The 27,395-nt window shown below is 40.1% G+C and overlaps 1 protein-coding gene across 2 annotated transcripts; it reads left to right on the top strand.

Moving 5' to 3' along the window:
- The first annotated feature begins 9,350 nt into the window (after positions 1–9,350).
- On the top strand, positions 9,351–25,395 carry TIMM17A (translocase of inner mitochondrial membrane 17A). Of its 2 annotated transcripts, none has more exons than XM_004375292.1 (6): positions 9,351–9,401; positions 15,342–15,441; positions 15,578–15,641; positions 19,820–19,948; positions 20,850–20,960; positions 24,496–25,395. In XM_004375292.1, exons 1-6 carry the CDS (start codon positions 9,376–9,378, stop codon positions 24,579–24,581), a joined length of 516 nt encoding a protein of 171 aa, XP_004375349.1. In that variant the 5' UTR covers positions 9,351–9,375; the 3' UTR covers positions 24,582–25,395. The 2 variants fall into 2 exon arrangements, with proteins under 2 accessions (XP_004375349.1, XP_023586112.1); XM_023730344.1 differs by lacking the exon at positions 9,351–9,401 and adding an exon at positions 9,449–9,716 and having other exon boundaries at positions 24,496–24,691.
- The last annotated feature ends 2,000 nt before the right edge of the window (positions 25,396–27,395 follow it).

The following is a 27,395-nucleotide window of genomic DNA, read 5'->3' as shown; positions in this document are numbered from 1 at the left end:
GATGTACCTCCATTAATTACCTTAAATTCAACATGTAAGCTACCTTTCTCCTGAAACTTGTTTTGTTTTCCATTAGAGGTATTACTCTTCTTTTTGATCTTCAGGACTCAGCACTTTGCAATTTTCCTCAATTTCTTCCCCTACCCTATTTTCTCTCACACCCACCTGGCCAACAAAAGTACAAAATGATCAAGCAGTTCCGGAGCAGCAATGTGGTGGCCACCGCTAGGTTGGTTTGCCACACTTCCATAGATTCAGCAGCTAAATGGATAACAAGCCCAAATGGATTTAGACAGTTTATTCCTTACAGCAATAGTAACATATTTGCACCAGTTTCCCAAGCCTCAATTCCCAAGGGCAATGCGATGAGGACCATGTGTTTCTTGCACATGCAGTGGGCGGTGAATTATAGGACAGAAATTCTACGATTAGGGGATTCTGGAAAACCTGCCCATCCTCCCTTCTAGAGAGAGACATTATCTTTATCACCCTGATGTCTTAGTTATCTAGTGCTGCTATAACAGAAATATCACATGTGGATGGCTTTAACAAACAGAAATTTATTCTCTCACAGTCTAGGAGGCTAGAAGTCTGAATTCAGGGTGCCAGTTTCAGGGGAAGACTTTCTGTCTCTGTTGGCTCTGGGGGAAAGTCCTTGTCATCAATCTTCCTCTGCTCTAGGAACTTCTCAGCACAGGCACCCTGGGTCCAAAGGACATGCTCACTCCCGGCTCTTCTTTCTTGGTGGTAGGAGGTCCCCCTGTCTCTCTGCTCACTTCTCTCTTTTAATCTCCAAAGAGATTAACTCAGGATACAGTGAACATACAGATTAAGACCTGCCTCATTAACATAACTGCCTCTAATCCTGCCTCATTCACATCATAGAGGCAGGATTTACAACACATAGGAAAACCACATCAGATGACAAAATGGTGGACAATCACACGATACTGGGAATCATAGCCTAGCCAAGTTGACACACATTTTTGGGGGATACAGTTCAATCCATAACACCTGGAATGTAAACAAATCTGCTCCAAGGAAAGGAGGTAGACATCTCTATCTTTACTATCCTGTAATGTAAATAAATCTACTCCAGAAGAATTCACTGTTTCTATCTTTCCAAGGTCATTTGCTTATACATTCTTAAAAAGATGGTCTGTACTTAATAGAGAAAGACTGAGAGCTTTCCCCTTCAAATCCAGAACAAGACAAGGGTGCCCGCTCTCACTACTTCTATTCCATATTATATTAGAAGTCCTAGCCAGAGCAATAAGATGAGAAAAACAAATAAAAGGTATCCAGGTTGGAAAAGAAGAAGTAAAATTATCTTTATTAGTGGATGATATGATCCAATGTATAGAAAATTCCAAAGAGTCCACAAGAAAACTTCTAGAACTAATAGAGGAATTTAGCAAAGTTGCAGAGTACAAGTTCAACAAGCAAAAATCAGTTGAGTATCTATACACCAGCAATGAGAAACTGAAAGGGAAATTAGGGAAACAATTCCACTTACAACAGCATCTGAGAGAATAAAATACCTAGGAATAAATCTAACCAGGGATATGAAGGACTTGTACAATGAAAACTATAAAATTCTGCCAAAAGAGATTAAAGAAGACTGAAATAAATAGAAAAATGTACCAAGTTCATGGACTGGAAGACTTAATATTGTTACCCAAAGCAATCTATAGATTCCATGCAATCCCAATCAAAATTCCAACAGCCTTCTTTATAGAAGAAGAAAAAACAATCCTCAACTTTCTATGGAATGGCAAGAGGCCCTGAATAGCTAAAACAATGTTGAAAGAGAAGAACAAAGTAGGAAGACTCATACTTCCTGATTTTAGAATATACTATACAGCTACATTATCAAAACAGCCTGGTACTGGTATAACAATAGACATGTAGACCAACAGATACAATTGAGAGTCCAGAAATAAACCCACACATCCATGGTCATCTCATTTTTGACAAGGTGCTAAGTCCATTTGATGGGGAAAGAAGAGTTTCTTCAATAAATGGTGCTGGGAAAACTAGATTTCCACATGCAGAAAAATGAAACAGGATCCATGCATCACACCACACACAAAAACAAATTCAAAATGGATTAAGGACATAAATGTGCTAAAACCATAAAATTCTTAGAAGAATAAGTAAGGGCAATGCTGTCTGGCCAAGTATTCAACAATGGATGATCTAATATAACAACAAAAGCACAAACAGCAAAAGACTAAATAAATAAATGGGACCCCATGCAAATTAAAAACTTTTCTTCATCAAAAGACTTCACCAAAAAAGTGAAAAGACAAGCTACCGACTAGGAGAATATATTCGGAAACCATATACCCAACAAGAATCTAATAACCAAAATATATATAAAACTTTGACAACTTAGTAACAAAAAGATAAATAACCCAGTCATAAAATGGGCAAAGGACTTGAATTGACATTTCACCAAAGAAGAATTCAAATGGCCACCAAACACATGAAAAGATGTTCATCATCATCAGCCATCAGAGAGACGCAAATCAAAACCACAATGAGATACCATTTTACTCCCACTAGGATGGCTATTAAAAAAAACAAACAAACCCATAAAACAAAACAGGACCATTGAGGCACAGCAGTCTAGGGACAAGAACTAGAAGGCAGAAGGGGACAGGAAAGCTGGTAATAGGGAACCCAAGGTTGAGTAAGGACAGTGTTGACAGGTAGTGGAGTTGTTAACCATTGTCGTAGGGCAACGTGTACTAACTGTTTAATGAGAAACTATTTTGTTCTGTAAACGTTCATCTAAAGTGAGAACAGCAGCACAACTGGAAGAACGTAATCGATGTCACTGAATTGTGCATGTAGAAATTTTTGAAATGGTGTATTTTTGGCTATGTATATTTTCACCAAAAAAAAAAAAAAAAGGTCGAGAAGGGAGAGGGTTGACATGGCATGGAGTTGTTAACCAATGTCATAAAACAAGATGTGTACTGATTGTTTAATGAGAAACTATTTGTTCTGTAAACCTTCACCTAAAGTACAATTTAAAAAAAAAAACTGAAAATAACAAATGTTGGTGAGGATGTGGGGAAATTGGAACCCTTAACAATTTCTGGTAAACCAAAAAAAACCAAACCCACTACCATCAAGTTGATTCCAACTCATAGTGACTCCACAGGGTTTCCAAGGCTATAAATCTCTTTGGAAGTGGATTGCCACATCTTTCTCCTACAGATCTGCTGGTGGTTTCGAACCTCCGACCTTTCAGTTAGCAGTGGATGTGGATCGCTTTAACCACTGCACCATCAGGGCTCCTTAACCATTGCTTGTAGGAATGCAAAATGGTAAAGCCATTGTGGAAAACTGTGTGGTGGTTCCTCAAAAATTTAAAAACAGAACTACCATATGACCCAGCAAGTCTACTCCTAGGTATACACCCCAAAGAGTTGAAAGCAGAGACTCAAAAAGAGACTTTTACACAATAGCCAAAAGGTGGAAACATCCTAAATGCTCATCAACAGATGAATGGATAAACAAAACATACATACAATGGAATACTAAACAGCCAATAGGAGAAATGAAGTCTTGATACATGCTACAGTATGGGTGGATCTTGAAGACTTTATGCTGAGCAAAATAAGTCAGTCACAAAAGGACAAATACGGTATGACCTCACTTATGTAAAAAGACAAGAAAAGGCAAAAGCACAGAGACCAAAGTTTATTAGTGGTTACCAGGGGCAGTAGGGAGGGGGGAAAAGAGAGTTAATGGTGATGGAAAAATCGCATTGATTAAGGGTAAGGTTGCACAGCTGATTATTGTAATTGCTATCAATAAGTTATACACCTGTAAAAGTTGAATTGGCAAAAGTTGTGTGATATATTTACAACAATGACGGAAAAAAAGGTAGCTTCTGAGGCTGCTTATATACAACCAAACACTTTATGTAATTTGGTTCCTTAGTTTGGAGGTATAGGGTCATGGTTTCATGGGACATCTCAGTTAACTGGCCTAATAATGTGTTCACTGCTTCTGTTCTACCTTCTAGATTATTTCGTAGTGCCTGGGGTCTTAAAAGCTTGCAAACAGCCACCCGAGGCACAACAGTTGGTCTCTATTCACCTGGAACAAAAAGGAAGAAGGAGAGTCAGGAATTGGGGGAGGATATGGAATGTGTGGCTAATAGCCTCCATGGACAACTGCCTCCTTTGCCATGAAACCAGAACTGAATGGTGCCTGGCTATCATTACTGAGCATTTTGATCAAAGATTCCAGAGAAGAACCCTGTTCAAAAGCGGAAAAATGCAAAACAGAATTTCAAATTCTCATGGACTTTTTGGAGCCATGGAGGATGGATGAACCCCTGAAACTATTGCCCGGAGATAATCTTTAAACCTTAAACCAAAAATATCCCTGAAGCAATCTAAAAACCAAATAATAGTTTAGCTTAACTAGTAAAAAAGGTCTGCCTTGAGCATTATGCTCTTTTAAGAACTACCTATACGGGATCAAATTGACAACAGCAACTCAAAAGATTAGATAGGAACCTTAGGGGACAGTAAGTTTATGTTAATGAGAGAGGAACAACTCAGAAAATGAGGGTGAGAATGGTTGTACAACTCGAAGAATATAATCAATGTCACTGAATTTTACATGTAGAAACCGTTGAATTGGTGTATGTTTTACTATGTATATTCTCACAATAACAACAAAATAAATAAAACACAGGGGAAAAAAAGCCTAAAGGAAATTAGCTTTTAACACTTAAATGTGTAGAAATGTGAGAGATCCATAGAGAATCACCTCCCAACACACAACTGACTCCTTCAACCTTCCTTCTTTGACATTCCCCACTTCCATTACCCTAGGTCAGAACTTCAATACTTGAGATAGCCTGATTCTCCCTGCTTCTAGTCCGTTCTGCTCTCCATTGTGACCAGCTACTCATCCAGTGACTTTATGTTTCCTTCTGCCTCCATGCCTTTGTTGCTTTCATTCCTTCTCCCTTGAATGCCTTCCTTCCTTCTCTGTACCTATTAAAATCCTACCATTCTCCTACTGGGCTGACGGCTGGGGACCATGGTCTCGGGGGACATCTAGCTCAACTGGCATAACACAGTTTATCAAGAAAATGTTCTACATCCTACTTCGGTGAGTAGCGTCTGGGGTTTTAAAAGCTCGTGAGCAGCCACCTAAGATACTCCACTAGTCCCACCCTTCTGGAGCAAGGGAGAATGAAGATAACCAAAGACACAAGGGAAAGATTAGTCCAAAGGACTAATGGACCACAACTACCACATCCTCCACCAGACTGAGTACAGCACAACTAGATTGTGCCTGACTACCACCACTGACTGCTCTGACAGGGATCACAATAGAGGGTCCTGGACAGAGGTGGAGAAAAATGTAGAACAAAATTCTCACTAACAAAAAAAGACCAGACTTACTGGTCTGACAGAGACTGGAGAAAGCCCAAAGAGTATGGCCCATGAACACCCTTTTTACTCAGTCTTGAAGTCACTCCTGAGTTTCACCCTTCAGCCATAGACAGGCCCATAAAACAAAACAAGACTAAATGGGGCAACGGCAAGGGCAAGAAGGCAGGAGGGGACAGGAAAGCTGGACGAATGGAAATGGGGAACCCAAGGTCAAGAAGGAGAGAATGTTGACATGTCGTGGGGTTGGCAACCAATGTCACAAAACAATATGTGTATTAATTGTTTAATGAGAAACTTATTTGCTCTGTAAACCTTCATCTAAAGTACCATTAAAAAAATTAAATTAAATTTTAAAAAAATCCTACTGTTCTCCCAGCTATAGCTTAAATGCCAGCTGTTCACTAAAGTTTTGTGAGGCCATTCTAGCCCACAGGGCTCTCTCTCCCCTCTGAATGCCACTACCACCTACTGTGTTCTATGTCACACATTTTGGTATTTTATAATTTTGACCCAATGACTATTTCTCAAGGGTGCATTCTTTCTTCTCAAGGACGCTGAGGACCTTGTGGGTAGGTGTCATGTCAATATTTTTTGTACTTCCTTACCCCAACCCTAAAACTAACTACAGTGGTGAGCACAGAGTAAGGGTTTTGTGACTGATCTATAATTTAATAATCCCTCCAGTCACTTTCTCAGTTTAATGTTGCTGTTGTTGTTAGTTGCCATGGAGTTGGCTCCAACTCATAGTACCTTACGTATAACAGGATAAAACATCGCCCAGTCCCTCCTGCACTATCTTCATAACTGTTGGTGTCTGAGTCCACTTTTGCAGCTATTGTGTCAACCCATCTCATTAAGGATTTCCCTCATTTTCACTGGCCCTCTACTTTACCAAACATGATGTCATTTTCTAGTGATTGGCCTTTCCTGATGTATGTCCAAAGCAAGCAAGTCGAAGTTTCACCATCCGTGCTTCTAAGGAACATTCTGGTTGTATTTCTTCTAAGACTGATTTGTTTTGGCAGTCCATGGTATCTTCAATATTCTACACCAACACCACAGATTGAACGCATCAATTCTTCTTCTGTCTTCCTTTTTTATTACCCAACTTTCACCTGCGTATGAAGCAATGAAAAGACCATAGCTTGGGTCAGAAGCACTTTAGTCATCAAAGTGAAATTTTGCTTTTAAAAACTTTGAAGAAGTCTTTTGCAGATGATTGCCCAATGTAATACGTTGTCTAATTTCTTGACTCCTTCCTTCCACCCTGCTACTTACCCACCCTTAATATCTATCGAATAGCCATCTCTTCCCAATCCCAACCTTTACCGGTCACCCTTCCAAGGAGGGGAGAAAAACTGAACTATCTGTTCAAGAGTAGAAGATGAATAAAATCTAATTGTGGGATAGGGGTGGTGGTAGGGTGGGTAATTACTTTAGGGTGGGGAAAAAGGTGCCAGAGTTACTGCAAGACTCAGCTACCTCACAGAGCTCATCTACCCTGAGGTACAAGGAAGGATCTTCCTCCTTTCACCTGGCTCAGTTTGGGGAACCTCACGGCAAAACAGGTCCTGGGAGTTACAGCTCTTTCAGTTCACACATGGAGCTATATCACCAAGCAATATCCCCAGAGTACCTGGATCACAATGGGTTCCAACATCAATCCCACCCTGGGCCCACAATACTTTCAACAAAACACACCCTGGTATATTGAATCACCAGTTCAAACTCCCTCATCTTTATGGTGAGTTTTCTCTCAAGGACCCTCCCTGTTTTTTTCTATCTTTCCATGGACCATTCCTTCAGTCAAAGCCACCCAAGTTCCTCAGACTTCTTTAAGATTCACGAGGGGGAGACTGGAGTCTCTGGGTGGTACAGCCAGCTGCTAACTGAAAGCTTTGAGGTTGAAGTCCATCTAGAGCCTTCTTGGAAGAAAAGTCTGGTGATCTACTTCTGAAAAATCAGCTACTGAAAACCCTATGGAGCACAGTTCTACTCCGACACACTTGGGATCGCCATGAGTCGGAATCAACTCTACGGCAACTGGCTGGCTCTAGGGAGGGATTAGAGTTCCATTATCTTTTCTTCCAGATTTCTTCACTCAGCACCCTGGAACAAAATACAAAAGGGTATTTTTGACAGAGAGGTGACAACTTACACCTCTAGCCAACAAAGGTTAAATCCTAGGCCTTACCCAGCCAAAAACGTCCTGTTACACCCTGTTGTAGTTAAAATAGAGCAGAAGGTAAGAAGTCTAAGGTTGATGGCTGGCCAGTTGAGCAGGGCCTCCCAGAACAGTGAAACCCTTAGGAAAGGGATTTTTGGAATGAAGTGAACTGGGTAACCATAGCCTAGAGTCTGTCCTCAGATTTGTAAACTCAGAAACTCGGTATTATCACTGCTCCTGGTAGATTGATTTGATTTAAAGGAACCAAACTCACAAGAGACAGATGCATAAACCAGTATAACAAGAATAGTAATGAGGACAGGTTAAGGACATTCTCTCCTAAAGGAAAATCTATTTCTATTCAGAAACCAAATAAAAACCAGAAGATTGAGTAAAGGAACATGGAGAAGTAGCAGAGGGAGGTAGCTAGAGGTAAGGGATATTTCTTTCAGGCCCTGGTGAGACCAGAAAAAGTATGCCTGGCCCCACCAGAGTGCAAATCTCTACTGCTGAAATATTTGTATCCAACAGGTCTGGAGTGCTGACTAAATAGCAAATTCTTGCTCTCTGAGTTTCTCTCCTTCTAGGCTCCATGTTGCTCTCTCCCATATTCTCTCTTCATTCTGTACAATTTATTAGACGTAAGCTTTCCTCACTATAGTCACGCATTCCAAACAGGCCTTCTTGAATTTACCCAAATCAGATTATTAATTTGAACTGTTCTTCCCACGTACAAGATACATTTACTGACGATCTTTAGTTCTGAAGTGTTCAATTCATCTGCTTGTCTTATTTCCAAGCTTTTGGAGGGGACCTCACTCTTCCCTGCAGTCTCCTTTATGTTTATTCCACTGACTTTTCCATAAAATAAATATATACATATTTTAAAGTCAATAGCAAAAGTGCAAAATGAAGAGCTCCTTTTAACTGCCACCTACACGACTATGGTTGAACGTAAGCTCAAAGGAGCCAAATTAAATAGCATGAATTCACAGTTATCAGCCAAAGTACTGAAAAAAAAAGGAGAGAGAGAGAGAGAGAAAGAAACAAATGAATTTAAGAAGTTTGGTGAACTCTAGTGGAATAATACCAGGTTAATCTCAGGCCAGCAGCCATAGTGGTACAGTGGTTAAGCACTTGGCTGCTAACTGAAAGGTCTGCGGTTGGAACCCACCAGCCGCTGGCAGAGAAAGATTTACAGCCTTGGAAACCCTATGGGGCAGTTCTACCCTGTCCTATAGGGTCGCTATGAGTCAGAATCGACTTAATGGCAGTGGATTTGGGTTTTTTGTTTGTTTTATCTCAGGCCACTGAAGCTTCAAAAAAACCAAACCCACTGCCCTCGAGTTGATTCCGACTCATACTGACCCTAACCCTACTACTGGGGAGGGTCAGACTGCCCCTCTTGCGGAGGAGCTGGTCAGTTTGAACCACCGACCTTTCGATTAGCAGCCCAGCTGTTAAACCACTGCGCCAACAAGATTCCTACCGAAATCTCAGTGACTGGGAAATCTCAACTCTACCCCACTGGGGAAACTCCACAGCCTCACAGTCAGGATCTGGCGCCTACGAGAACCTTGACGCGCCGGAGCCAATGCCCCGCCCCCACGTTGCCCCCAGGAGTCACGGCTCCCATTGGCTGAGGGAGGAAACGGTAAACTAATCCCCATGGACTTTAACATCTCCACCACCCCCCGCCCCTTTCAGGATCACTTCCGCCGCTGGGGTCAGGCTCCGCCCAGTTTGCCCGGCATCGCTCGCGCCGCTAGAGTCAAGATGGAGGAGTACGCGCGAGAACCTTGGTGAGCCTTTTCCCGCTATCCTTGCCTTTCTCCTGCCCTTCTGCCCACGTCCTCGTTCTCCCCTTTCCAGTCTCCCGAAGTACAAGCCGAACTCAGCCGCAGGCTCGTCGACGTAGGCTTGGTAACCGTGGGCAGCTCGGACTTGAGCGGCCAGTAGGATCCTCAGTCCTGTACCTCCCGGGCCGCGTGAAGCAGCGTTGTTGCCCCAACTCAGCACCCGGTGACCTTGCGGTGGATGGTCAGGAGATCCAGGCTTGGACTCGATGGAGCCTCGGAGCCTCCTGGCAGTCCAGGGCACAGTCGGCGTTGTGCGGGGTCAGTAGTACTCTCGGCTCGCTCAGGTGACCTTGGACGCGTCCGTACGCCTCGCTTTGCTCAGTTTCTGCGTTGAGAGAGGGGAGATAGGCCTCTAAAGCGGTGCCATTTGCTTGAGACCTTATTCTTATCGTGATATGTGTCCGCAGGATGAAGCATTTCAAATGAATAGAACGTAAGCTTTACCCAGAGAGTCTGGATAAGCTCCTTGTAGGCTGGAGGCTCCTTTTCTTGCTTGGAATTCTCCCTTCGGGAGAGGCGGTGCAAAAATTATCTGGAAAAAGAGTAGTTTGTGTTTCCTGAAAAGCCATGAACAGAAATTCATTCATTCATCTAACATTTATTGACTGAGGGCTCTGTGGCCAGACATTGTTAGGCTCAAGGAATAAAAACATGAATAAACCAGACACTTCCAAACAAAACCCGTTGCCGGAGTCGATTCCGACTTATAGCGACCCTATAGGACAGAGTAGAACTGCCCCATAGGGTTTCCAAGGCCATAAATCCTAGGGAGGCAGACTGCCACATCTGTCTCCCGCAGAGCAGCTGGTGGTTTCCAACCACCTACCTTTTGGTTAGCAGCCCAGTGCTTAACCACTGCACCACCAGGGCCCCTCAACCAGACACTTAGATGATCATAAAACAATGTTAATTGCTGTCAGAAGTCCAGGTTACCTGAATTTCAGGGTTCTGGGTCAGAAGTGAAAAATCAGCTCGTGTTATTTGGGCTCATCCACTGTTGTGTAAGAGTAAGAACTGAGGTGTCCTCAAGTTGTGAAAGTGTCCAGGATTTTAAATTCTTTCCTTGCCAGCATATAGCCCTGTTGCTTGCTTTGTGTCCCCTGCCCCTTAACTGGTATACGGGATATATGTTTCAGCCCCTCCCAGCTCTTTTAAACTTAACCTTCACCAAGGCAGTTGTCCCCCTTGTGCTCGGATTGCAGCATTCAGCTCATTGTAGAAGTTGTCACCTGCTCTCTGACAGTGTATAAGGACGCAGGTTGGCAAGAGAATATTTAGCTTTGTTGAGTTAATTAAAGATGTTGTAAGAATAATGGGTTTTCATTTACTAGTCAATTAAGTATCCCCTTTTTGCTTTCTCTTAGTATGTATGTCCTGAAGCAATACAGTTAGTTATCTGGTTAGTTTTGTTGTGAGAATTGCTTTATCTTCTGACTGCCCTGTTTTTATATACAGTAACAGCATTTCCTCAAGTCATCCAAGCTCAAAACTACAAGCATCTTTTTCATACAGTATTTGTTTTTTTGTGACTAACTTATTTCACTCAGGGCTTCGAACCCAATTCGTGTTGAACCGCTGCTAAGAATTTGCATTTCTAACATGTTTCCCGGTGATGCTAATGCTGTCAGTTAGGGACCAGTTTGAGAACCACTAGTAGAGCAGTTGTTCTCAAAATTTATCATGCAAAGGAATAACCTGGGGATCCTGTAGGTTCTGATTCAGTTCATCTGGGGTGGAAATGCAAATGCAAATTCTCAGCGGGGGGTTTGAGTCAGAATGAAGCCCTGATTTTGCGTAGCATGTTTTCACGATTCATCCATCTCGTAGCGTGTATCAGGACTTCATTTCTCTTTATTGCTGAGTAATAGTCTGTTGTATGAATATACCACATTTTGTTTATCCATTCATACACTGATGGACGTTTAGCTTGTTTCCGCCTTTTGGCTGTTGTGGATAGTGCTGCAATGAATATCCTAAATACTTCTTTTTATCATGTGGTCTCCTCAAAAACCCTTAGACCATATGATATAGTGGAAAGAATATGGGACTTCAGAGTACTAGATTTTATATTTAAATTAGTTCTACTAGTTACTACCTATATGTTCTTGGTCTAGTTAGTTGATCTCTCTGAGCCTTGGTTTCTTCACTTGTAAAAGGTTTCTTCACTCATTTTTGCAAAGTTAAAAGATTTTGGTCTATATGAATTAACCTAGCTTTCTTGGAATTCATAGGTTTTATTTGAATTACAGGATACCTAAAACATAGTCGACACTTAATAAATGGTAACTTTTATTACTGTTACTGGTTCTCAGTTGCCTGCATTTGTCTGACATTTACTTTCTTTCGGAGTATGGCTTCAACGTTTTTTTCATATAGCCCATTACTTCCATAGGAACATTTATTTGATTCAGCTACGTTCAGAAACTTTTTCCATACTGCCTTTGTTTTGGACATCCTCTCTTGGAATACTGTGGCTGCTCTCTGCTCTGAATCCTGCCATTCTTCATTAATTTTTTTAAAGCTCATTTTAGTTCCAGGTAATTAGTAAGATCGTTCAGGCAGATCTTGGACTTGTTAGACCTCTACCCTAAACATCTATCAGTGATTTCCATATAATCGGTAAACAAACAAACAAAACCCCATTGCTGTCCAGTCAATTCTGACTCATAGTGACTGTAGACAGAGTAAACTGCCCCCGCATAGGGTTTTCTAGGCTGTAAATCTTTACGGATCTTTCCCCCTTGGAGCAGCTGGTGGGTTCGAATTGCTGATCTTTCAGTTAGCAGCCAAGCGCTTTAACCACTGTGCCACCAGGGCTCCTTATGTTCTGTAGAAGTTAATACTAATTGATTAATCTTAGGGCAAAAAAAGATGCTGATTCTTGCCTCTGGTAAATTGCCAGGGAGGAGGTATATAAAACTGAAGGAATAAAATTTAATGTATAATAAGTTTGTGATAAGAAAACCTCAAGCGGTTCGGTTTTTTTGTTATTGTTGCTGTTGTTAGTTGCTGTTGAGTTGATTCAGACTCATGGTGACCCCATATGTGCAGAGTAAAACTGCTCCTTTGGGTTTTTAAGGCTGTGACCTTTCAGAAGCAGATCATCAGACCTGTCTTCTGAGGCGCCTCTGGTTGGGTTCAAACTGCCAACCTTTCGATTAGTAGCCGAGCACTTAACCATTTGCACCATTCAGGGACTCCTTGGGTATTTTTAGTAGGTCTGAAATCATCCAATTCCCTCCTCCATTCCTGTATCATATCTCTTTTCAATGGAAAGAATGCTTTGATGCAGAAGTCATGGCAACCAAAGAGAACAGTTCCTTTAGTGTGATAACACACTACAGTGTGGATGATAACATAGTTTTGCTTTGTTTTTTAATCATCGAGGATTTGGTTTTTCTGTTAGTCATAAGTGCTTCAGTATCCATAGAGTAAAAAGCTAGCATACTGGATGTTTTGTTTGTAGTTTTAAGTTCCATCATTTTAAAATTTTTATTTTGTTAACTTTTCAATTGTAAAATATAACCCGTGTAATTTTTCTTGTCTTTTAATAATCATGTTGTTGTTGTTGATAGTTGCCATTGAGTTGATTCCAACTCATGGTGACCCCATGTGTGGAGAGTAGAACTGCTCCATAGGGTTTTCAAAGCTGTGACCTTTCAGATGCAGATCTCCAGGCCTGTCTTCTGAGGCGCCTCTGGGTAGGTTTGAGCCACCAACCTTTCAGCTAGTAGTCAAGGGTTTAACCACTTGTTCCATCCATAGCTAACATTTATTGAGAACTATGTGCCAGTTGCCATCTTGAATGTTTTTCATATTGCCATTTAATCCCCAGCACAAACTTATGAGGTATTATGTTCATTTGGTGGATGAGAAATGCAGATTTTGTCACTTGCGGCAGATCGCGGAGCTAATAAGTAGTAAATTAGGATTTAAATTCAGGATTAGAACTAACCTAATAGCTACCTCATATTGAATATAATTCTTTCATCTGGGAAGAAATTTTGGAACTTGATATGTAGGCTCTTCCCACTGCCCAACATCAGATGAACACCCAGCAACATAGACTGAAGATTTGTAAAGTATCTTTTTTTTTTTGAGTGTCCACATAGACTTCCTTGCCTGCTCTTTCCTGGACCACTGTAGCCACACGTGTTATTCCTGTCTCATTCCAGTACTGACCCACCATTCACAGAGGGAGTCACTACTAGTTCATTCTCTTTTGCTTCCCTCTTTATTTCCTACTAATGTTCCTACCATTTTCAAGAAATTTTCTTAATTCTTTGTAGTCCTTCAAAGTGGTGCTTCTCAAACTTTTAATCTATAATCAAGTCGCCTGTGGATCTTGCTAAAGTTAAAACGTAAGGTTTTGGTTTAGTAGGTTTGGAGTGGGAGCTAAGAGTTTGCGGTTCTAATAAGCTCCCGCGTGTTGCTGATTTTGCTAGTCTTTGGCCCACACTTTGGATAGCAGAGCCCCAGTGAATCCTGCTGATTGAATTATCTACTGCATAATGTATGTGGTGGTTCAGTGGTCAAATTCTCACCTTCCACATGAACACCCTGGAGCCCTAGTGGCTCAGTGGTTAAGAGCTCGGCTGCTGACCAAAAGGTTGGCAGTTCAAATCCACTAGCCGCTGCTTGGAAACTCTGTGGGGCTGTTCTGCTCTGTCTGATAGGGTCAGTATGAGTCGGAATCGACTCGATGGCAATGGGTATGTGGGACACCCAGGAAGATTTATGCCTATGTTTTCTTCTGGCCGTCGTACCTCATGCACAGACACACCAGCCGTCTGTACATGTTTGTTGCTGTGATGCTGAACAGGTTTCAGCAGAGCTTCCAGGCTAATAGGAACTAGGAAGAAAGGCCTGGTGATCGACTTGCAAAAATTAGTCAGTGAAAACCCTATGGATCACAGTGGCCTAATTGCCAGCTGATCATGGGGATGACACAGGACCTGGCAGCATTTCATTCTGTCATACATGAAGTTGCCGTGACTTGGGGACCAGCCGCGCAGCATCTAACAATGACTGCATGAGATGGTCATTCTGTACGAGGTCCTGGTTTCTATCGTTCTTGGAAAGGATACAGTGTTTTGACTTCAGGGCCTTGTATTATATTACCTGGCAAAATCAGAAATTCACCAGCAGCAACAGAATACACTGAATTCACAAGTTTATGTTGGCAGGTAGATTACCGATAGGTTCAGATAGCATTTGTCCTTTGGACTATATAAAAAAATTTCTTTTACCTCTAGTGGTTTGAAAGTGAGTTTAACTACTCACAGACTGTTTTATGAGCCAAGTTCCTAGAAGAATAGTTCTATTCTGATCAGAATACTCAAATTTCAGTTTTGTCATATAAGTTGAATGCTACGTTTGGAACCAGGTTTTCAAATTTAACTCTGTTTATTGGATATTAGAGAGTATCCCAATGTGTTAAATGGATCTGAAACAAACTCAATTTCTAAGTGCTTACTTGTACTCAGTAACCCAGAAAGAATTTCAGACTTTTTAAAAAATTGAAAATCTGTTTTCCTCTGTAGTTGTTGACTCTTCCTTCTTTGGGTCTTAGTTTTAAATTGTACTCACTTTGGAGAGCTTACCTTGACCCCCAAGAGACTTGATCCAATAATTGTTAAATGAATGAATAAAGTGCTGTCAAGAGTAGGAAGTTAACGCCAATTCCTTTCCTTCTAGCTTAGATGATTTGGGGCTAGATATGAATATGCTCAGAATCCTTTATGTCTGTTCATAATTTATAGGCCAAATGTTTATTGGTCACAGTGGGCCCTGAATTGGAATCTGTTGCAGACCTTACTGTGTTAGCAAGGAAGGTTTTATGGATTATGACTCCTTTTTCTTTCCCCCTCCCTCTATTCTTAGCCCCTGGCGAATTGTGGATGACTGTGGTGGGGCCTTTACAATGGGTACCATAGGTGGTGGCATCTTTCAAGCAATCAAAGGTTTTCGCAATTCTCCAGTGGTAAGTGGGTGAATATTTTATTTTACCATCATTTGAAACCTCAGTTTGGTAACATTAATGGCCCCACCAGTGGGTTGAAAATGCATTATATTTCTGACATATTGTATTTTTGGTTGCTTCTTCTGTTTCCTTATAGGGCGTCAACCACAGACTAAGAGGGAGTTTGACAGCTATTAAAACCAGGGCTCCACAGTTGGGAGGTGAGCAGACTTTTTCCATTTGTACTCTAGACTATTTTTCCTATTTACTTGAAGATGGAGCACTTCTTGTTTAGATTATACCAATCAGTGATTTTAGTTTTCTCTAACAGTGTGTCACAAGCTGTTATCCCTGTAGGTTCTTCTTGATTTATGGTTTATTTAAGAAGTTAACTTCAGTTGTATCCATTTGAAAATCTTGTCTCTGTCTTTCAAAATCTTTTTTTTTCTTCTTATCCAGAAGGAAGACAGTGTCTTTAATGATCATGTTTGTGAAAGTCAGGAATGATAGTTTCTGAGGTAACATAAAGCTAAAGAGAATGTGATCTGAAGGATTGGGGTTTCATAAGAGAGGAACTGATTGGGCTCTTCTCCAAGGTTAGTCTTCAGATATTTGTGGAGGTCAATGCAAAATTTGAAAATATTTGATTCATTACACCTTTTAAACTTGGTTATTCAGAGCCTGAGGAAGGGAGATGATAAAAAAAGCTTGGAGGTTATATTCACTTACAAAGGTTGGAGAGACAGTGTCTTAGTCATCTAGTGCTGCTATGCTGCTATAACAAATACCATGAGTGGATGGCTTTAACAAAGAGAAATTTATTCTCTCACAGTCTAGTAGGCTGTAAGTCCTAATTCAGGGCATCAGCTCCAGGGGAAGGCTTTCCCTCTCTGTTGGCTCTAGAGAAAGGTCCTTGTCGTCAATCTTCCCCTGGACTAGGAGGTTCTCCGTGCAGGAACCCCAGGTCCAAAGGACGCACTCCGCTCCCGGTGCTTCTTTTTTTTGTGGTACAAGGTCCCCAACTCTGTTTGCTTACCTTTCCTTTTATCTCTTGTAAAGTAAAAGGTGGTACAGGCTACACTCCAGGGAAACTCTCTTTACATTGGGTCAGGGATGTGACCTTAGTAAGGATGTTACAGTCCCACCCTAATCCTCTTTAACATAAAATTACAATCACAAAATGGACGACAGCTACGCAATACTGGAAATCATGGCCCAGCCAAATCGATACATACATTTTTGGGGGGGACACAGTTCAATCCATGACAGACAGTATGTGAGATATGAAAAAGACTTTATTCTTTCAGTCATTTCTTAGAAATTTTGTGGGTCAAAAGACATATCCTTCTTTTTGTTTTTAGCATATTTTTCTTTGAAGGATACTAGCTAATAGCTAACATTATTGAGTGCTTATTACGTGCCTGGCACTATGCTAAGTGTTTTACAGCATTATTTCATTTAATCCTCATAGAAACCCAAGAGGTAAGTACTATTATTATCTCCATTTTCCAAACAAGGAAATTGAGGGTTGAAGTGATGAGTATATCCTTTTCCTTTTCTTCCCTCTAATAATTATACCCCATGAAAAGTAAATAGTGACAAATTTTCGTTTGTTTTAATGATTACCATACTATTCAAAATGATACATAGTACTAAAGTACACACCAAACCCTAAACCTCCAGTATACACAGAAGTCATGCAGGTTTTTACATGTTTCTGAGAGGCTGCTTATATCACCTTAGCATTTTCAGTGAGTAAAAAACAATCAGGTAACTGTCACAGCCAAGAGGAGCCTAAGGAGGCATGATAACTAAATGTAGTGGGGTATTCTGGATGAGATCCTGGAACAGAAAATGGACATTAGGTACAATCTAAGACAATCTGAATTAAGTGTGGACTTTAGTTAATAACGTGTTGATATTGATTCATTCACTGTGACAAATGTACCATATTAATGTTAGATGTTAATAATAGGGGAGACTGGGTGTGGGATATATGGGAACTCCCTGTACTATCTTCACAACCTTTCTGTAAATCTAAACCTATTCTAAAATAAAAAGTTTATTTAAAAAAAAAAATTACTGGACTAGAGGAAGAGTAAGTAGTGGCATGAGTGAATTGGAATCATCCATTTTGAGCCCCTGGGATCAGCCTTTTTAAGAAAACTCTTGAGAAATTCTTCTGGTGTCCTGAATTCTAAAATTATTGGGATGACATTTTCAATTTAGTTCAATGACTATTTACTGAGCTCTTTGAATCAAAATTCCGAGGGACAAGCAACATGGAAAAGTCACAGTCGTGTCCTTAAAGGTCTTATATTTTCATACTGGAAATAAGATGTTATGCTTTTGACATGTCCTCATTATTCTTTGAGTACTTCCTTGTATTTTGGAACAAAATATTCCAGGATCTTGTATTTCCCCTGCTGCAGCCCTAGATGCAGCCATTTCCAAGGAGCTCTGCTTTCTTTTAGTTGAGAATGATATTTAGAAGCAAAAATCCAGGCACTAAGTATGCTCATTATTATTGGGGTGTTGCTGTTCCCAGACAGTCTTAGGACTAGGGGATGTGTGTGTGTGTATGTTGTTGTTGTTAGGTGCCATCGAGTTGGTTCTGATTCAGCAACCCTGTGTACAACAGAATGAAACAGTGCCCAGTCCTGTGCCATCCTCACAATCATCGTTCATGCTTGAGCCCATTGTTGCAGCCACTGTGTCAGTCTGTCTCATTGAAGGTCTTCTTCTTTCACTGACCCTTTACTTTACCAAGCATGATGTCCTTCTCCAGGGACTGATCCCTCCTGATAACATGCCCAAAGTATGTGAGACATAGTCTTGCCCCTTTGCTTCTAAGGAGCATTCTGGTTGTACTTCTTCCAAGACAGATTTTTTTGTTCTTCTGGTAGTCCATGGTATATTCAATATTATTCACCAGCACCACAATTCAAAGGCGTCAGTTCTTCTTCGGTCTTCTTATTCATTGTCTAGCTTTCGCATACATATGAGGTGATTGAAAACACCATGGCTTGGGTCAGGTGCACCTTAGTCTTCAAGGTGACGTCTTTGCTTTTCAACACTTTAAAGAGGTCTTTTGCAGCAGATTTGCCCAGTGCAGTGGGTCTTTTGATTTCTTGACTGCTGCTTCCATGGGTGTTGATTGTGGATCCAAGTAAAATGAAATCCTTGACCACTTCAATATTTTCTCCGTGTGTATGTGTAGATATATAAATACACATATACCACATATATATGCACACACAAATTTGTATTTATTACTGTGTATCTATCCATACTGAAAACCATGAGTTCACGTTAATTCTTTTAATTCCAGTCCAGCCTTGCAGGGGGCATTCTTATTTTGTCCCTTTTTCATATTTATACTTCCCTATTTGCTCTGCTTGGGCTCTGGCACTCTATACCAGGTGGCCGTTCCAAATGGATACATTTGTAACACTCCATACCAGGCCGTCCTTCCTTGTGGATCCCTCCTCACTCTGCTCGGGCTCTTGACCCCTTGTGCTAGGCTGCCCGGGTGCATGGACACCCTTCTCACCCTGCTTGGACTCCAACTCTCTGCTCTCGTTAATAACTGTAGCTTACTCTAGCAGAGATTTCAGACTCTTATGAGGAATTGGAAGAGTCTTTGAAGAGTTTGGTGAGGTAATTCTAATATACCTAGATATATCTCTCCCAAGGCATAGATTTACTAAGTTGCAAGAATGAAATGGTTTAAGTGCAGAGGAATCTGTTGATTTAGGGTTGTTGTAAGTTTCATGCTTGAGAAATATAAAAGGATAAAAAGGAGGAAGGAAAGGTAATTTCTATCCCCTTTATGTTCCGTAATTCTTACTATTTGTATTGTTCATTTGGCACGTAAGCATGTATTGGTTTGTGTCTGTAGTACATTTCCAGAATAGTTGGGTTTCTTTTGTATTTTCATAGAATAGGTGTTCAGTGACACTTAATGAAGAAAGAAAAAAATAGAGGTAAAGTAGAGCTATTAAAAAAAGAGGAGAGAAGGAGGAGAAAGCAGGGTAGTTTTGTTTGTTGCTTTTTAAACAGGGATATATTGTCCTGAAAGGGGACTTGAATCTTTTTAGACATATACAGCCTAACTTTCTTTTAGGCCTGGCTTATTTCTTTTAGGCTTTGGGCCATTGCTAATTTTCCAGCTGTTATAATACAACCCAGGCCTTTATTAAAAAGATAAGTATTCTGATTTTTGCTTAGTGCTTATTCAAACTTGTGTTTGTAGGTATTTGTTTGGAGTTTGAGAGTTTTTAGAGTAGAGTGAGTGTTGTTATTTAAACTTATTTTTGACTATAACATTTTAAATATAAGATGAAAAAATTACATTTAAATTTGTATTGTATCTTTTTTTCTTTTTTTAATAAAATAGGCAGCTTTGCAGTTTGGGGAGGTCTGTTTTCCATGATTGACTGCAGTATGGTTCAAGTCAGAGGGAAAGAAGATCCCTGGAACTCCATCACAAGTGGTGCCTTAACAGGAGCCATACTGGCAGCAAGAAGTAAGCAGTAGCATGGATGTAAATGGTGATTGAAGGGGAAAAAATATTTAAGAGGATCTATTTAATTGGGTGTTGGAGAATGAGAGAGCATAGTGTTCTTACTTTTTTACTTTACAGTTGTTAAAGCACTCCAAGTGTCAGTTCTGCCATTTATTAGCCGTGTGACTGGGCAGTTTACCAAACTTTTTGTGCTGTAGTTTCCTCATTGGTACTCTGAAATTAATAATAGTACTTGTCACAAAAGGTTGTTATGAATAAAGAGCTTAGAATCATCTTCTGGATCTTTGGGACAGAGAGCAACCCAGAATTTTTTTTGGACTTTGTGGTCTAGGCAAGATGTTTGCAAACTTTTTCTGTGAAGAACTAGATAGTAAATATTTTAGGCTTTGTAGGCCGTATGATCTTTGTCACAGCTACTCTGCTGTCATAGTGTGAAAGCAGCCTTATTGTTGTTAGTTGCCGTTGAGTCAGTTCCAACTCATGGTGACCCCCAAGTGTGCAGAGTAGAACTGTTCCATAGGGTTTTCAGGGCTGTAACCTTCCCAGAAGCAGAACACCAGGCCTGTCTTCCGAGGAGCCTCTGGGAGGGTTTGAACCACCAATCTTTTGGCTAGTAGACATGTGCTTCATGTTTGCGCCACCCAGGGACTCTGACAGCAGCCATAGATGATACAGAAATGAGTAAGCATGACTGTTCCAATTAAACTATTTACAAAAACAGGTGGCAAGCTGGATTTGAGCTGCGAGCTATAATTTGCTGACCCTTGGTCTTGGCCAGTGAGAAAGAGAAGGTTTGTAAACTGAAGGGTCATGTAGTCATATGGACAGCTCTTTCCTTTATTATATTTTACATTACACTAGATTTCTATTAAAGTAACCTTTTTGTTACTAATATCTTCAGATGGACCAGTGGCCATGGTTGGGTCAGCTGCGATGGGCGGCATTCTCCTAGCTTTAATAGAAGGAGCTGGTATCTTATTGACAAGATTTGCCTCTGCACAGTTTCCCAATGGTGAGTCTTCTTTCTGCTTACTATCATAGTTCAAACATTTTGGAGTAGTTTCCTGATGTTTAGAGAGAACATATTTTATCTGCTAAAATGTGATTAGTTTATAGTTTCTACATTATATATTAATATGCAGTGTTCATGAGGATTATGATAATAGATTGGTTTATTTGAAAAGGTAGATATGGGTGCAATCACTATGTTTATGGATAGGTGAGATCATTTCAGACAGTGTTGAGTACTGTGAAGAAAATAAAGTGGTAGAATGTTTGGGAGGACCACTTTAGGGTTCACAGGGAAAGTCTCTTTGAGAATTTGTTGCTAATTGTTCTTATCTAATGGAGAAAAGTTAAATTGTAAGCTAAATGATTATTACATGGTCATGTAATATCTGCTTAGTTGTTATCTTGTGCTGTTTCTTATAACTGTAAAGACTTCAGTTGTCATTTTGATCAAAGTTTCTATAGAAGAATCCTGATCAAAAGGGGGGAAATGCAGAACAGAATTTCAAATTCACATGGACTCCAGACTTTCTGGAGCCCTAGAAGGTGGGTGGATGAACCCCTGAAACTATTGCCCTGAGATAATCTTTCAATCTTAAACCAAAAATATCCCCCTGAAGTCTTCTTAAAACCAAACAGTAGTTTAGCTTAACTAGTAAAATTGTCTGCCTTGAGCAGTATGCTCTTTTAAGAACTACCTATAGTCCTTAAATTGACAACAGCAACTCAAAAGATTAGATAGGAACCTTAATGGGCAGTGAGTTTATGTTAATGGGGGAGGAACAACTCGGGAAAGGAGGGTGAGAATGGTTGTACACCTCAAAGAATATAATCAGCGTCACAGAATTTTACACGTAGAAACTGTTGAATTTATGTGTGTTTTGCTGTGTATATTCTCAACAGCAACAACAACCCAAAAAAAGCTTAGTTGTCTAAATCAGAATATTCCATGACATTAGAAGGAAGCAGAAGGATATTGTGAAGATCATAGTGGTGAAAACTTGACCTGGTATTGGGGGAGGAAATACGCAGAATAGTGAGATATGTTGAAAACAGGGCTTTGAATGGGTTCAAAACGGTTCAGTAATTGCCGTTGTAATAATGTTGCTCTCCAAAAGTCCTGCCACAGTCCTTCCTTCTGAAAGTTCCAGGAGCCTGATGTGGGCAGATTGAATTGTTGGCAGGACTGTGGAGAGTAACACACATACAAAGCAGCATGGTTGGCCATCATCTTTGAGTAGGGCACAGTGTTTCCTACTCCAGTCAGAATCCAACAGGCAACAGATTTGGTTGCTATGCAACACGTAAGTAGCCCTTATGACGTCATTTACTGAACCGTTTTAAACCGGTTCAAAGCCCTAGTTAAAAATTATTTTGGGATCTCGGAAAGGATTCAGCATAGAGTTAGGAATAGATCATACCTCCCAATTTGATTTGATTTCCCTGAGGCACCTAGAGAGAGAGTCAGTATCTTCTTGGCACAATTTTCACACACACTGGTCCCTAGATGATCTAGATGACCTCATGAACCCTCCCAGCTTATGTTTTTACTTTTCAGTCATTACTTCTGTGTTAACACTATTATGATGGCCACTTTCTAATTTTGCTTTTCAGTTTGTTTTTACCTCTTTAGTGTGTGAAAGAGTTCAAATATAACATCTAAAGAGTTCTATATTTTTAGAACTTCAGAAATTGATAGAATATTTACATTGTCATATAGAAATTAGCCTTGGTCTTGGTTACCTTGCTTTAGGCTTTTTTTCTCCTTTTGAGTGAACAGAACTTAGCATTTAGAAGTAGGCTAAGAGAAGTGCATTTTATTTTAGAAAGGAAATGTAGTTCTGAAAAGCTAATAGGAGGAAAATCTTTGAAAAGTTAACTGTATTTTCCCAATTAACTTGCATGAAAAAGTTCTTAAAACAATTAGATAGAAATGTCTGTAAATAATAACAATGGTTATCTTTATCTTTTCACCCAGTAGCTTCTCAAGTTTTCATAGTGAACAGGTACTGCTTTTATAGTGAAATAAAAATGTATCATTGGAGTAAGACACTTGGAAATCTTCAGGGGATTTTACCACCGCCCCTTTTCTGTCTTCCTTCCAGATATTTTTTAGTCTGCTTCAGTTTCCCTAAAGAAAAAAAGAATGATTATTTCCACAAAAGCCTTTTTTAAAGAACCACAGTTTTTACTTAGTTTGCAGGTCTTCCCATTCTTTGAAAACTAAAGATTGCAAGACTGTTCTACAGCGAGTTGGGATGGGGGATATCTCCCATTTCAGAGCTCATTCTCTATTTAATTGGTTGTATAAATTGGATTACCGAGTTCTCTCAAAACATGACTAAGACACCTATGCTTTGTGACAATAATTTTAATAGCTACTGAAAAATATGTCAAGAGGTGGGAGAGAATTCTTCCAGTCTTGATATGTGGCAGCTTTTTACAGCAATTGCTTTAAAAACTTGAACATTGCTTCTTGCTATAATTAATCCATCTGACTTCCCTGGCGTAGCATTTGAGAGCTGTTCATTGTGGAGCATAAGGGAAGCCAGCCCGTCGTCTGTTATACCACATTTGAAGGTTCTCCAGTACTCTCATGGGAATTAGGCAAATCTAGAAAGAAATTCAGATTACAGCTCTAATTTAGCACATTATTTTTATTGAGTTGATTGATTTACTCTCCACAGAGACTTGCTCTTTTTAATTACATCATTTTCAGAAGATTTTTTTTAAATATGTTTTATTTTTGGTGGCAGTATACACAACCAAACATACATCCATTCACAGTTTCTGTACAAACAGTTCAATAATATTGGTTATATACTTCACCTTATGTTATCATTCTGTCTCTACTCATATTGTTTGATCACCATTAATTTAGGCTCTCAGCCTTTTAAAGTTCTCATCTGTGCTTTAGATGATTCACAGTTTCTGTACAAACAGTTCAATAATATTGGTTATATACTTCACCTTATGTTATCATTCTGTCTCTACTCATATTGTTTGATCACCATTAATTTAGGCTCTCAGCCTTTTAAAGTTCTCATCTGTGCTTTAGATGATTCACAGTTTCTGTACAAACAGTTCAATAATATTGGTTATATACTTCACCTTATGTTATCATTCTGTCTCTACTCATATTGTTTGATCACCATTAATTTAGGCTCTCAGCCTTTTAAAGTTCTCATCTGTGCTTTAGATGAATTGCTATCAGTTTACACACAGAGAGAGAATTCTTTATAAGAGTGCTATGCTTGAGGCAGACATTCTTTATTAGTTGAGCTAAACTGTTGTTTAGTTTAATGATGGCGTCATGGGATAGTTTCAGTTCAGGGTTTAAAGATTATTTCCAAGCATTAGATTTGAGGGCTCCCCCAGTCTCAGTGGATGCAGTAAGTCTGGTTTCCATAAGTGTTTGAAGTTCTATTCCATGCTTTTCCTCCTTTTGATCAAGATCCATCTATTGGGTCCTTGATCAAAATGCTCAGGAACAGTCATATTCAGATAATTTTAAAAATACTTTTATTTCTTAATTGCAGGTCCTCAGTTTGCTGAAGATCCCTCCCAGTTGCCTTCAACCCAGCTGCCACCCTCACCTTTTGGAGACTATCGACAATATCAGTAGGACTAGTGCCCTAGGATTTAGCAGAATGAGCTCAAGTTCAAGAAGGATTTTGGAAGACCAAGTTACAGTCTGTTTTTAAAACCATAGGTGGGACAGCTGTGGCCCAGCAGGCTGTAAGAAGACATTTAGCACTTTTTTTCTATTTAAAAGAACATGGAGGGGAGAGGTATTAAAAGATAATACATTTATTTATTCACACTTTGATTGCATTTGTGATCAAAATAAATGTCTAATATCCTAAAAAGAAAATATAATGAGTGTTTAGAAGATGAAGGACCAGAGGACAAATAACAGTGAAACATGACCATCATTTCCTTGGGAACGTCTCTGCCTGGTTTTGTGTGTTCTGTTATTCAAACAATAAAAACTCCTGGAACTTGCTCTTTCTTTTAATAGAAGTTGTAGAGTTCTACTTTTAATCCTCAAATACTTCAAATAATGCAAAGTACATTTAAAACTGCATGTTTTGTAGTTAGTACATCATCCCACTTGCAGTGAATTGTGTATGAGAAGAATTACGTGGAGTCAACATGGATCATTCCGCAGTAAAACACTGTATGCACAAAAGGTTATGGTAAAATGTTTGTCCTTTACTTGGAAAGTAAAATATGCTGTGTCTTGGTTTTGAGGATGCTGGCTGCAGACCTCTTACCTTTAGGGCTTCTGTGTCTTGATTCCTGATCATCAGAAACAATTTGCTTCCAGTATACCTGGTTCTGTATAAGAAGAATTGATAGAGGGTACTGTTGGCGTTGGAGAAGTTTTGTGTTTATTGTGTGCTTGAAAATAAAATATATGCTGTTTTTAATGTGTTTCAAGTCCCCTGGAGCTGATCTTCATAAAGGGTGTATTTTGGGATCTGGTTGGACCTGGAAGATAGATTAGCATTTTAGAATAGGTCATTTTTCTGATTGTGTTGGAGTGACATGTGGCCTTACAGAAGGCATATTAGTAATTCCCCATTTGCCTACATTGGTGTGTGAAAAGGAGAACAAATCTGAGTGTGTACTGTGAGCATACATTTATCTTCCAACCCAGCGCCGTGCGCCAAGCCAAAACCCACTGCTGTCAAGCTGATTCCAGCTCCTAGCGACCCTCTAGGACAGAATAGAACTGCTCCGTAGGGTTTCCACGGCTGTAATCTTGACGGAAGCAGACTGCCACAACTTTCTCCTGCTGAGTGGCTAGTGGGTTCCAACTGCCGACCTTTTGGTTAGCAGCCGACCATTTTAACCACCAGGGCTCCTTGGGTCACACACAGTAATTGTGGTTTCATCATTTGTTTTTCAAGTGTTCTAGGTCATTATAAATTCAAAAAGATGTATTTCAGGAGAGCAAATCCAAGTGTGTCGAGTTGCAGAGAGAATGCTTTGATTTCTTAAGGTCTCCTGAATTCTTCTCATTTAAGTGGTGCATCAGTTGGGAAAGAAGTTCTTTTCATACGAATTCTGATTCTTTGAGGACTGTGTATGTGTGATGCTGGTATGTTTTGGGTTCACTCTGGTGTCTTCCAACTCAGCATATGTGATGCAGTCCTTAGTTACAGATGAATTGTCTGGAATTAATGATGGGGTGAAAGAGAGGAAGGCTGTAAAAGATGGCAAACCTGTTCTTTTCAAAGGGCTTTAAATTTTATTCTACCATGGGCAGGACACTAAGTTGAAACCCGTATAAAAACATTTCCAGTTACGTTTCCCAGGCTTCCTGCCTCTCTGCTTGGCTGGTAGCCTCCTTTATCCTATAGTAAGAGAGGCTCTGCTCTTGTGGAAAGACTTTCCATCCTTGGTGCTCGGGCTTGGCTTAAAGGCAGTGGGTCAGACTTACCCTGTTGTATGCCAGTCTGGAGACAGGAGGTAGAAGAAAAGAGAAACAAGTTTTATTCCTTTTATCTTCTGCTTGAAACCCTAAGTACCATCTGTGGTGTTCCCTGCATAGGTGTTTTATAAGCAGCCAAGAGCTTTTGCTTGTGCTGTTTTCTCTGCTTCGCCCCCCTCCCCCCTTTGATTTTGCTGGCTCATTCCTGGTGGTCTTCTAAGTCCTAACTGACGTTTTCTCTGCAGCCTTCTCTGAGTGCTGGTTGGGCCGAGTCTCCTTTCCCTGTCCTGTTTTCATAGCTAGCATGGTAGGTAGGGATTGTCAGGGTTTTTGGGTTTTTTCCTTTTTTCCTCCCCTTCCTACTTTTCCCCCCAACATTTTATTATGAAAAATTTCAAACTTGCAACAAAGAAATACCTTTTTAAAACACTGATTGGAATGTTTAATAATTATTCTGAAACTAAATTTCGCATACTAGAATCGGGCCCAGGATAGACTGTCATTACCAAAATTACTGACTGAAGAAATAAGGAGAGGAGAAGGTTTTTCCTAGGTTTTTCCTGGAATATTGGAGTTAGAGCCTCAGTGTCAAGGCTAAACGCCCATCAAAAGACCCCATCTGCTTCTCCCTTATTTTCTTGGTATCTGACACTTAGTGTGAAATTGGCTTGTAATAGATGATTTGTGAATCAGGATTTGGAAGACTTGTGGGTACAGCTGCATCTGTTATTGAAAATGCATCTGTTTTCATGTCTGAAATGTCTGCACGTTGTGACAGCACGGTCATAGCTCCACCCTGTGGTGTGTCAGTTTTAGTTAAAACTCGTAAATTCAACTCAGTCTCTTAGATAAACAGCAAACCGTGCAGCCAGTTTTTATAAATAAGTTTTACTGGGACATACCCACGGGCATTCAAATATGAATTGTCTGTGGCTACTTTCTTGCTGCAATAGCAGAGTTGAGTAGTTATGACGGAGACTGTATGGCCCCCAACCAAAA

The sequence above is a fragment of the Trichechus manatus genome, unplaced genomic scaffold (assembly GCF_000243295.1).
Source record: "Trichechus manatus latirostris isolate Lorelei unplaced genomic scaffold, TriManLat1.0 scaffold00035, whole genome shotgun sequence".
Lineage (NCBI taxonomy): Eukaryota > Metazoa > Chordata > Mammalia > Sirenia > Trichechidae > Trichechus > Trichechus manatus.
The sequence above is the reverse complement of the archived record's forward strand: the minus strand, read 5'-3'. Positions and strand labels throughout refer to the sequence as shown.

What these genes read in the sequence shown, in the direction of transcription:
- TIMM17A (XM_023730344.1), top strand. Translation starts at nt 9,637, where the DNA reads ATGGTCAGGAGATCCAGGCTTGGACTCGATGGAGCCTCGGAGCCTCCT. An exon ending in CACAGTCGGCGTTGTGCGGG is followed by an intron (nt 9,717 to 15,341) that starts GTCAGTAGTACT and finishes CTCTATTCTTAG; the next exon opens with CCCCTGGCGAATTGTGGATG. An exon ending in AGCCATACTGGCAGCAAGAA is followed by an intron (nt 19,949 to 20,849) that starts GTAAGCAGTAGC and finishes TAATATCTTCAG; the next exon opens with ATGGACCAGTGGCCATGGTT.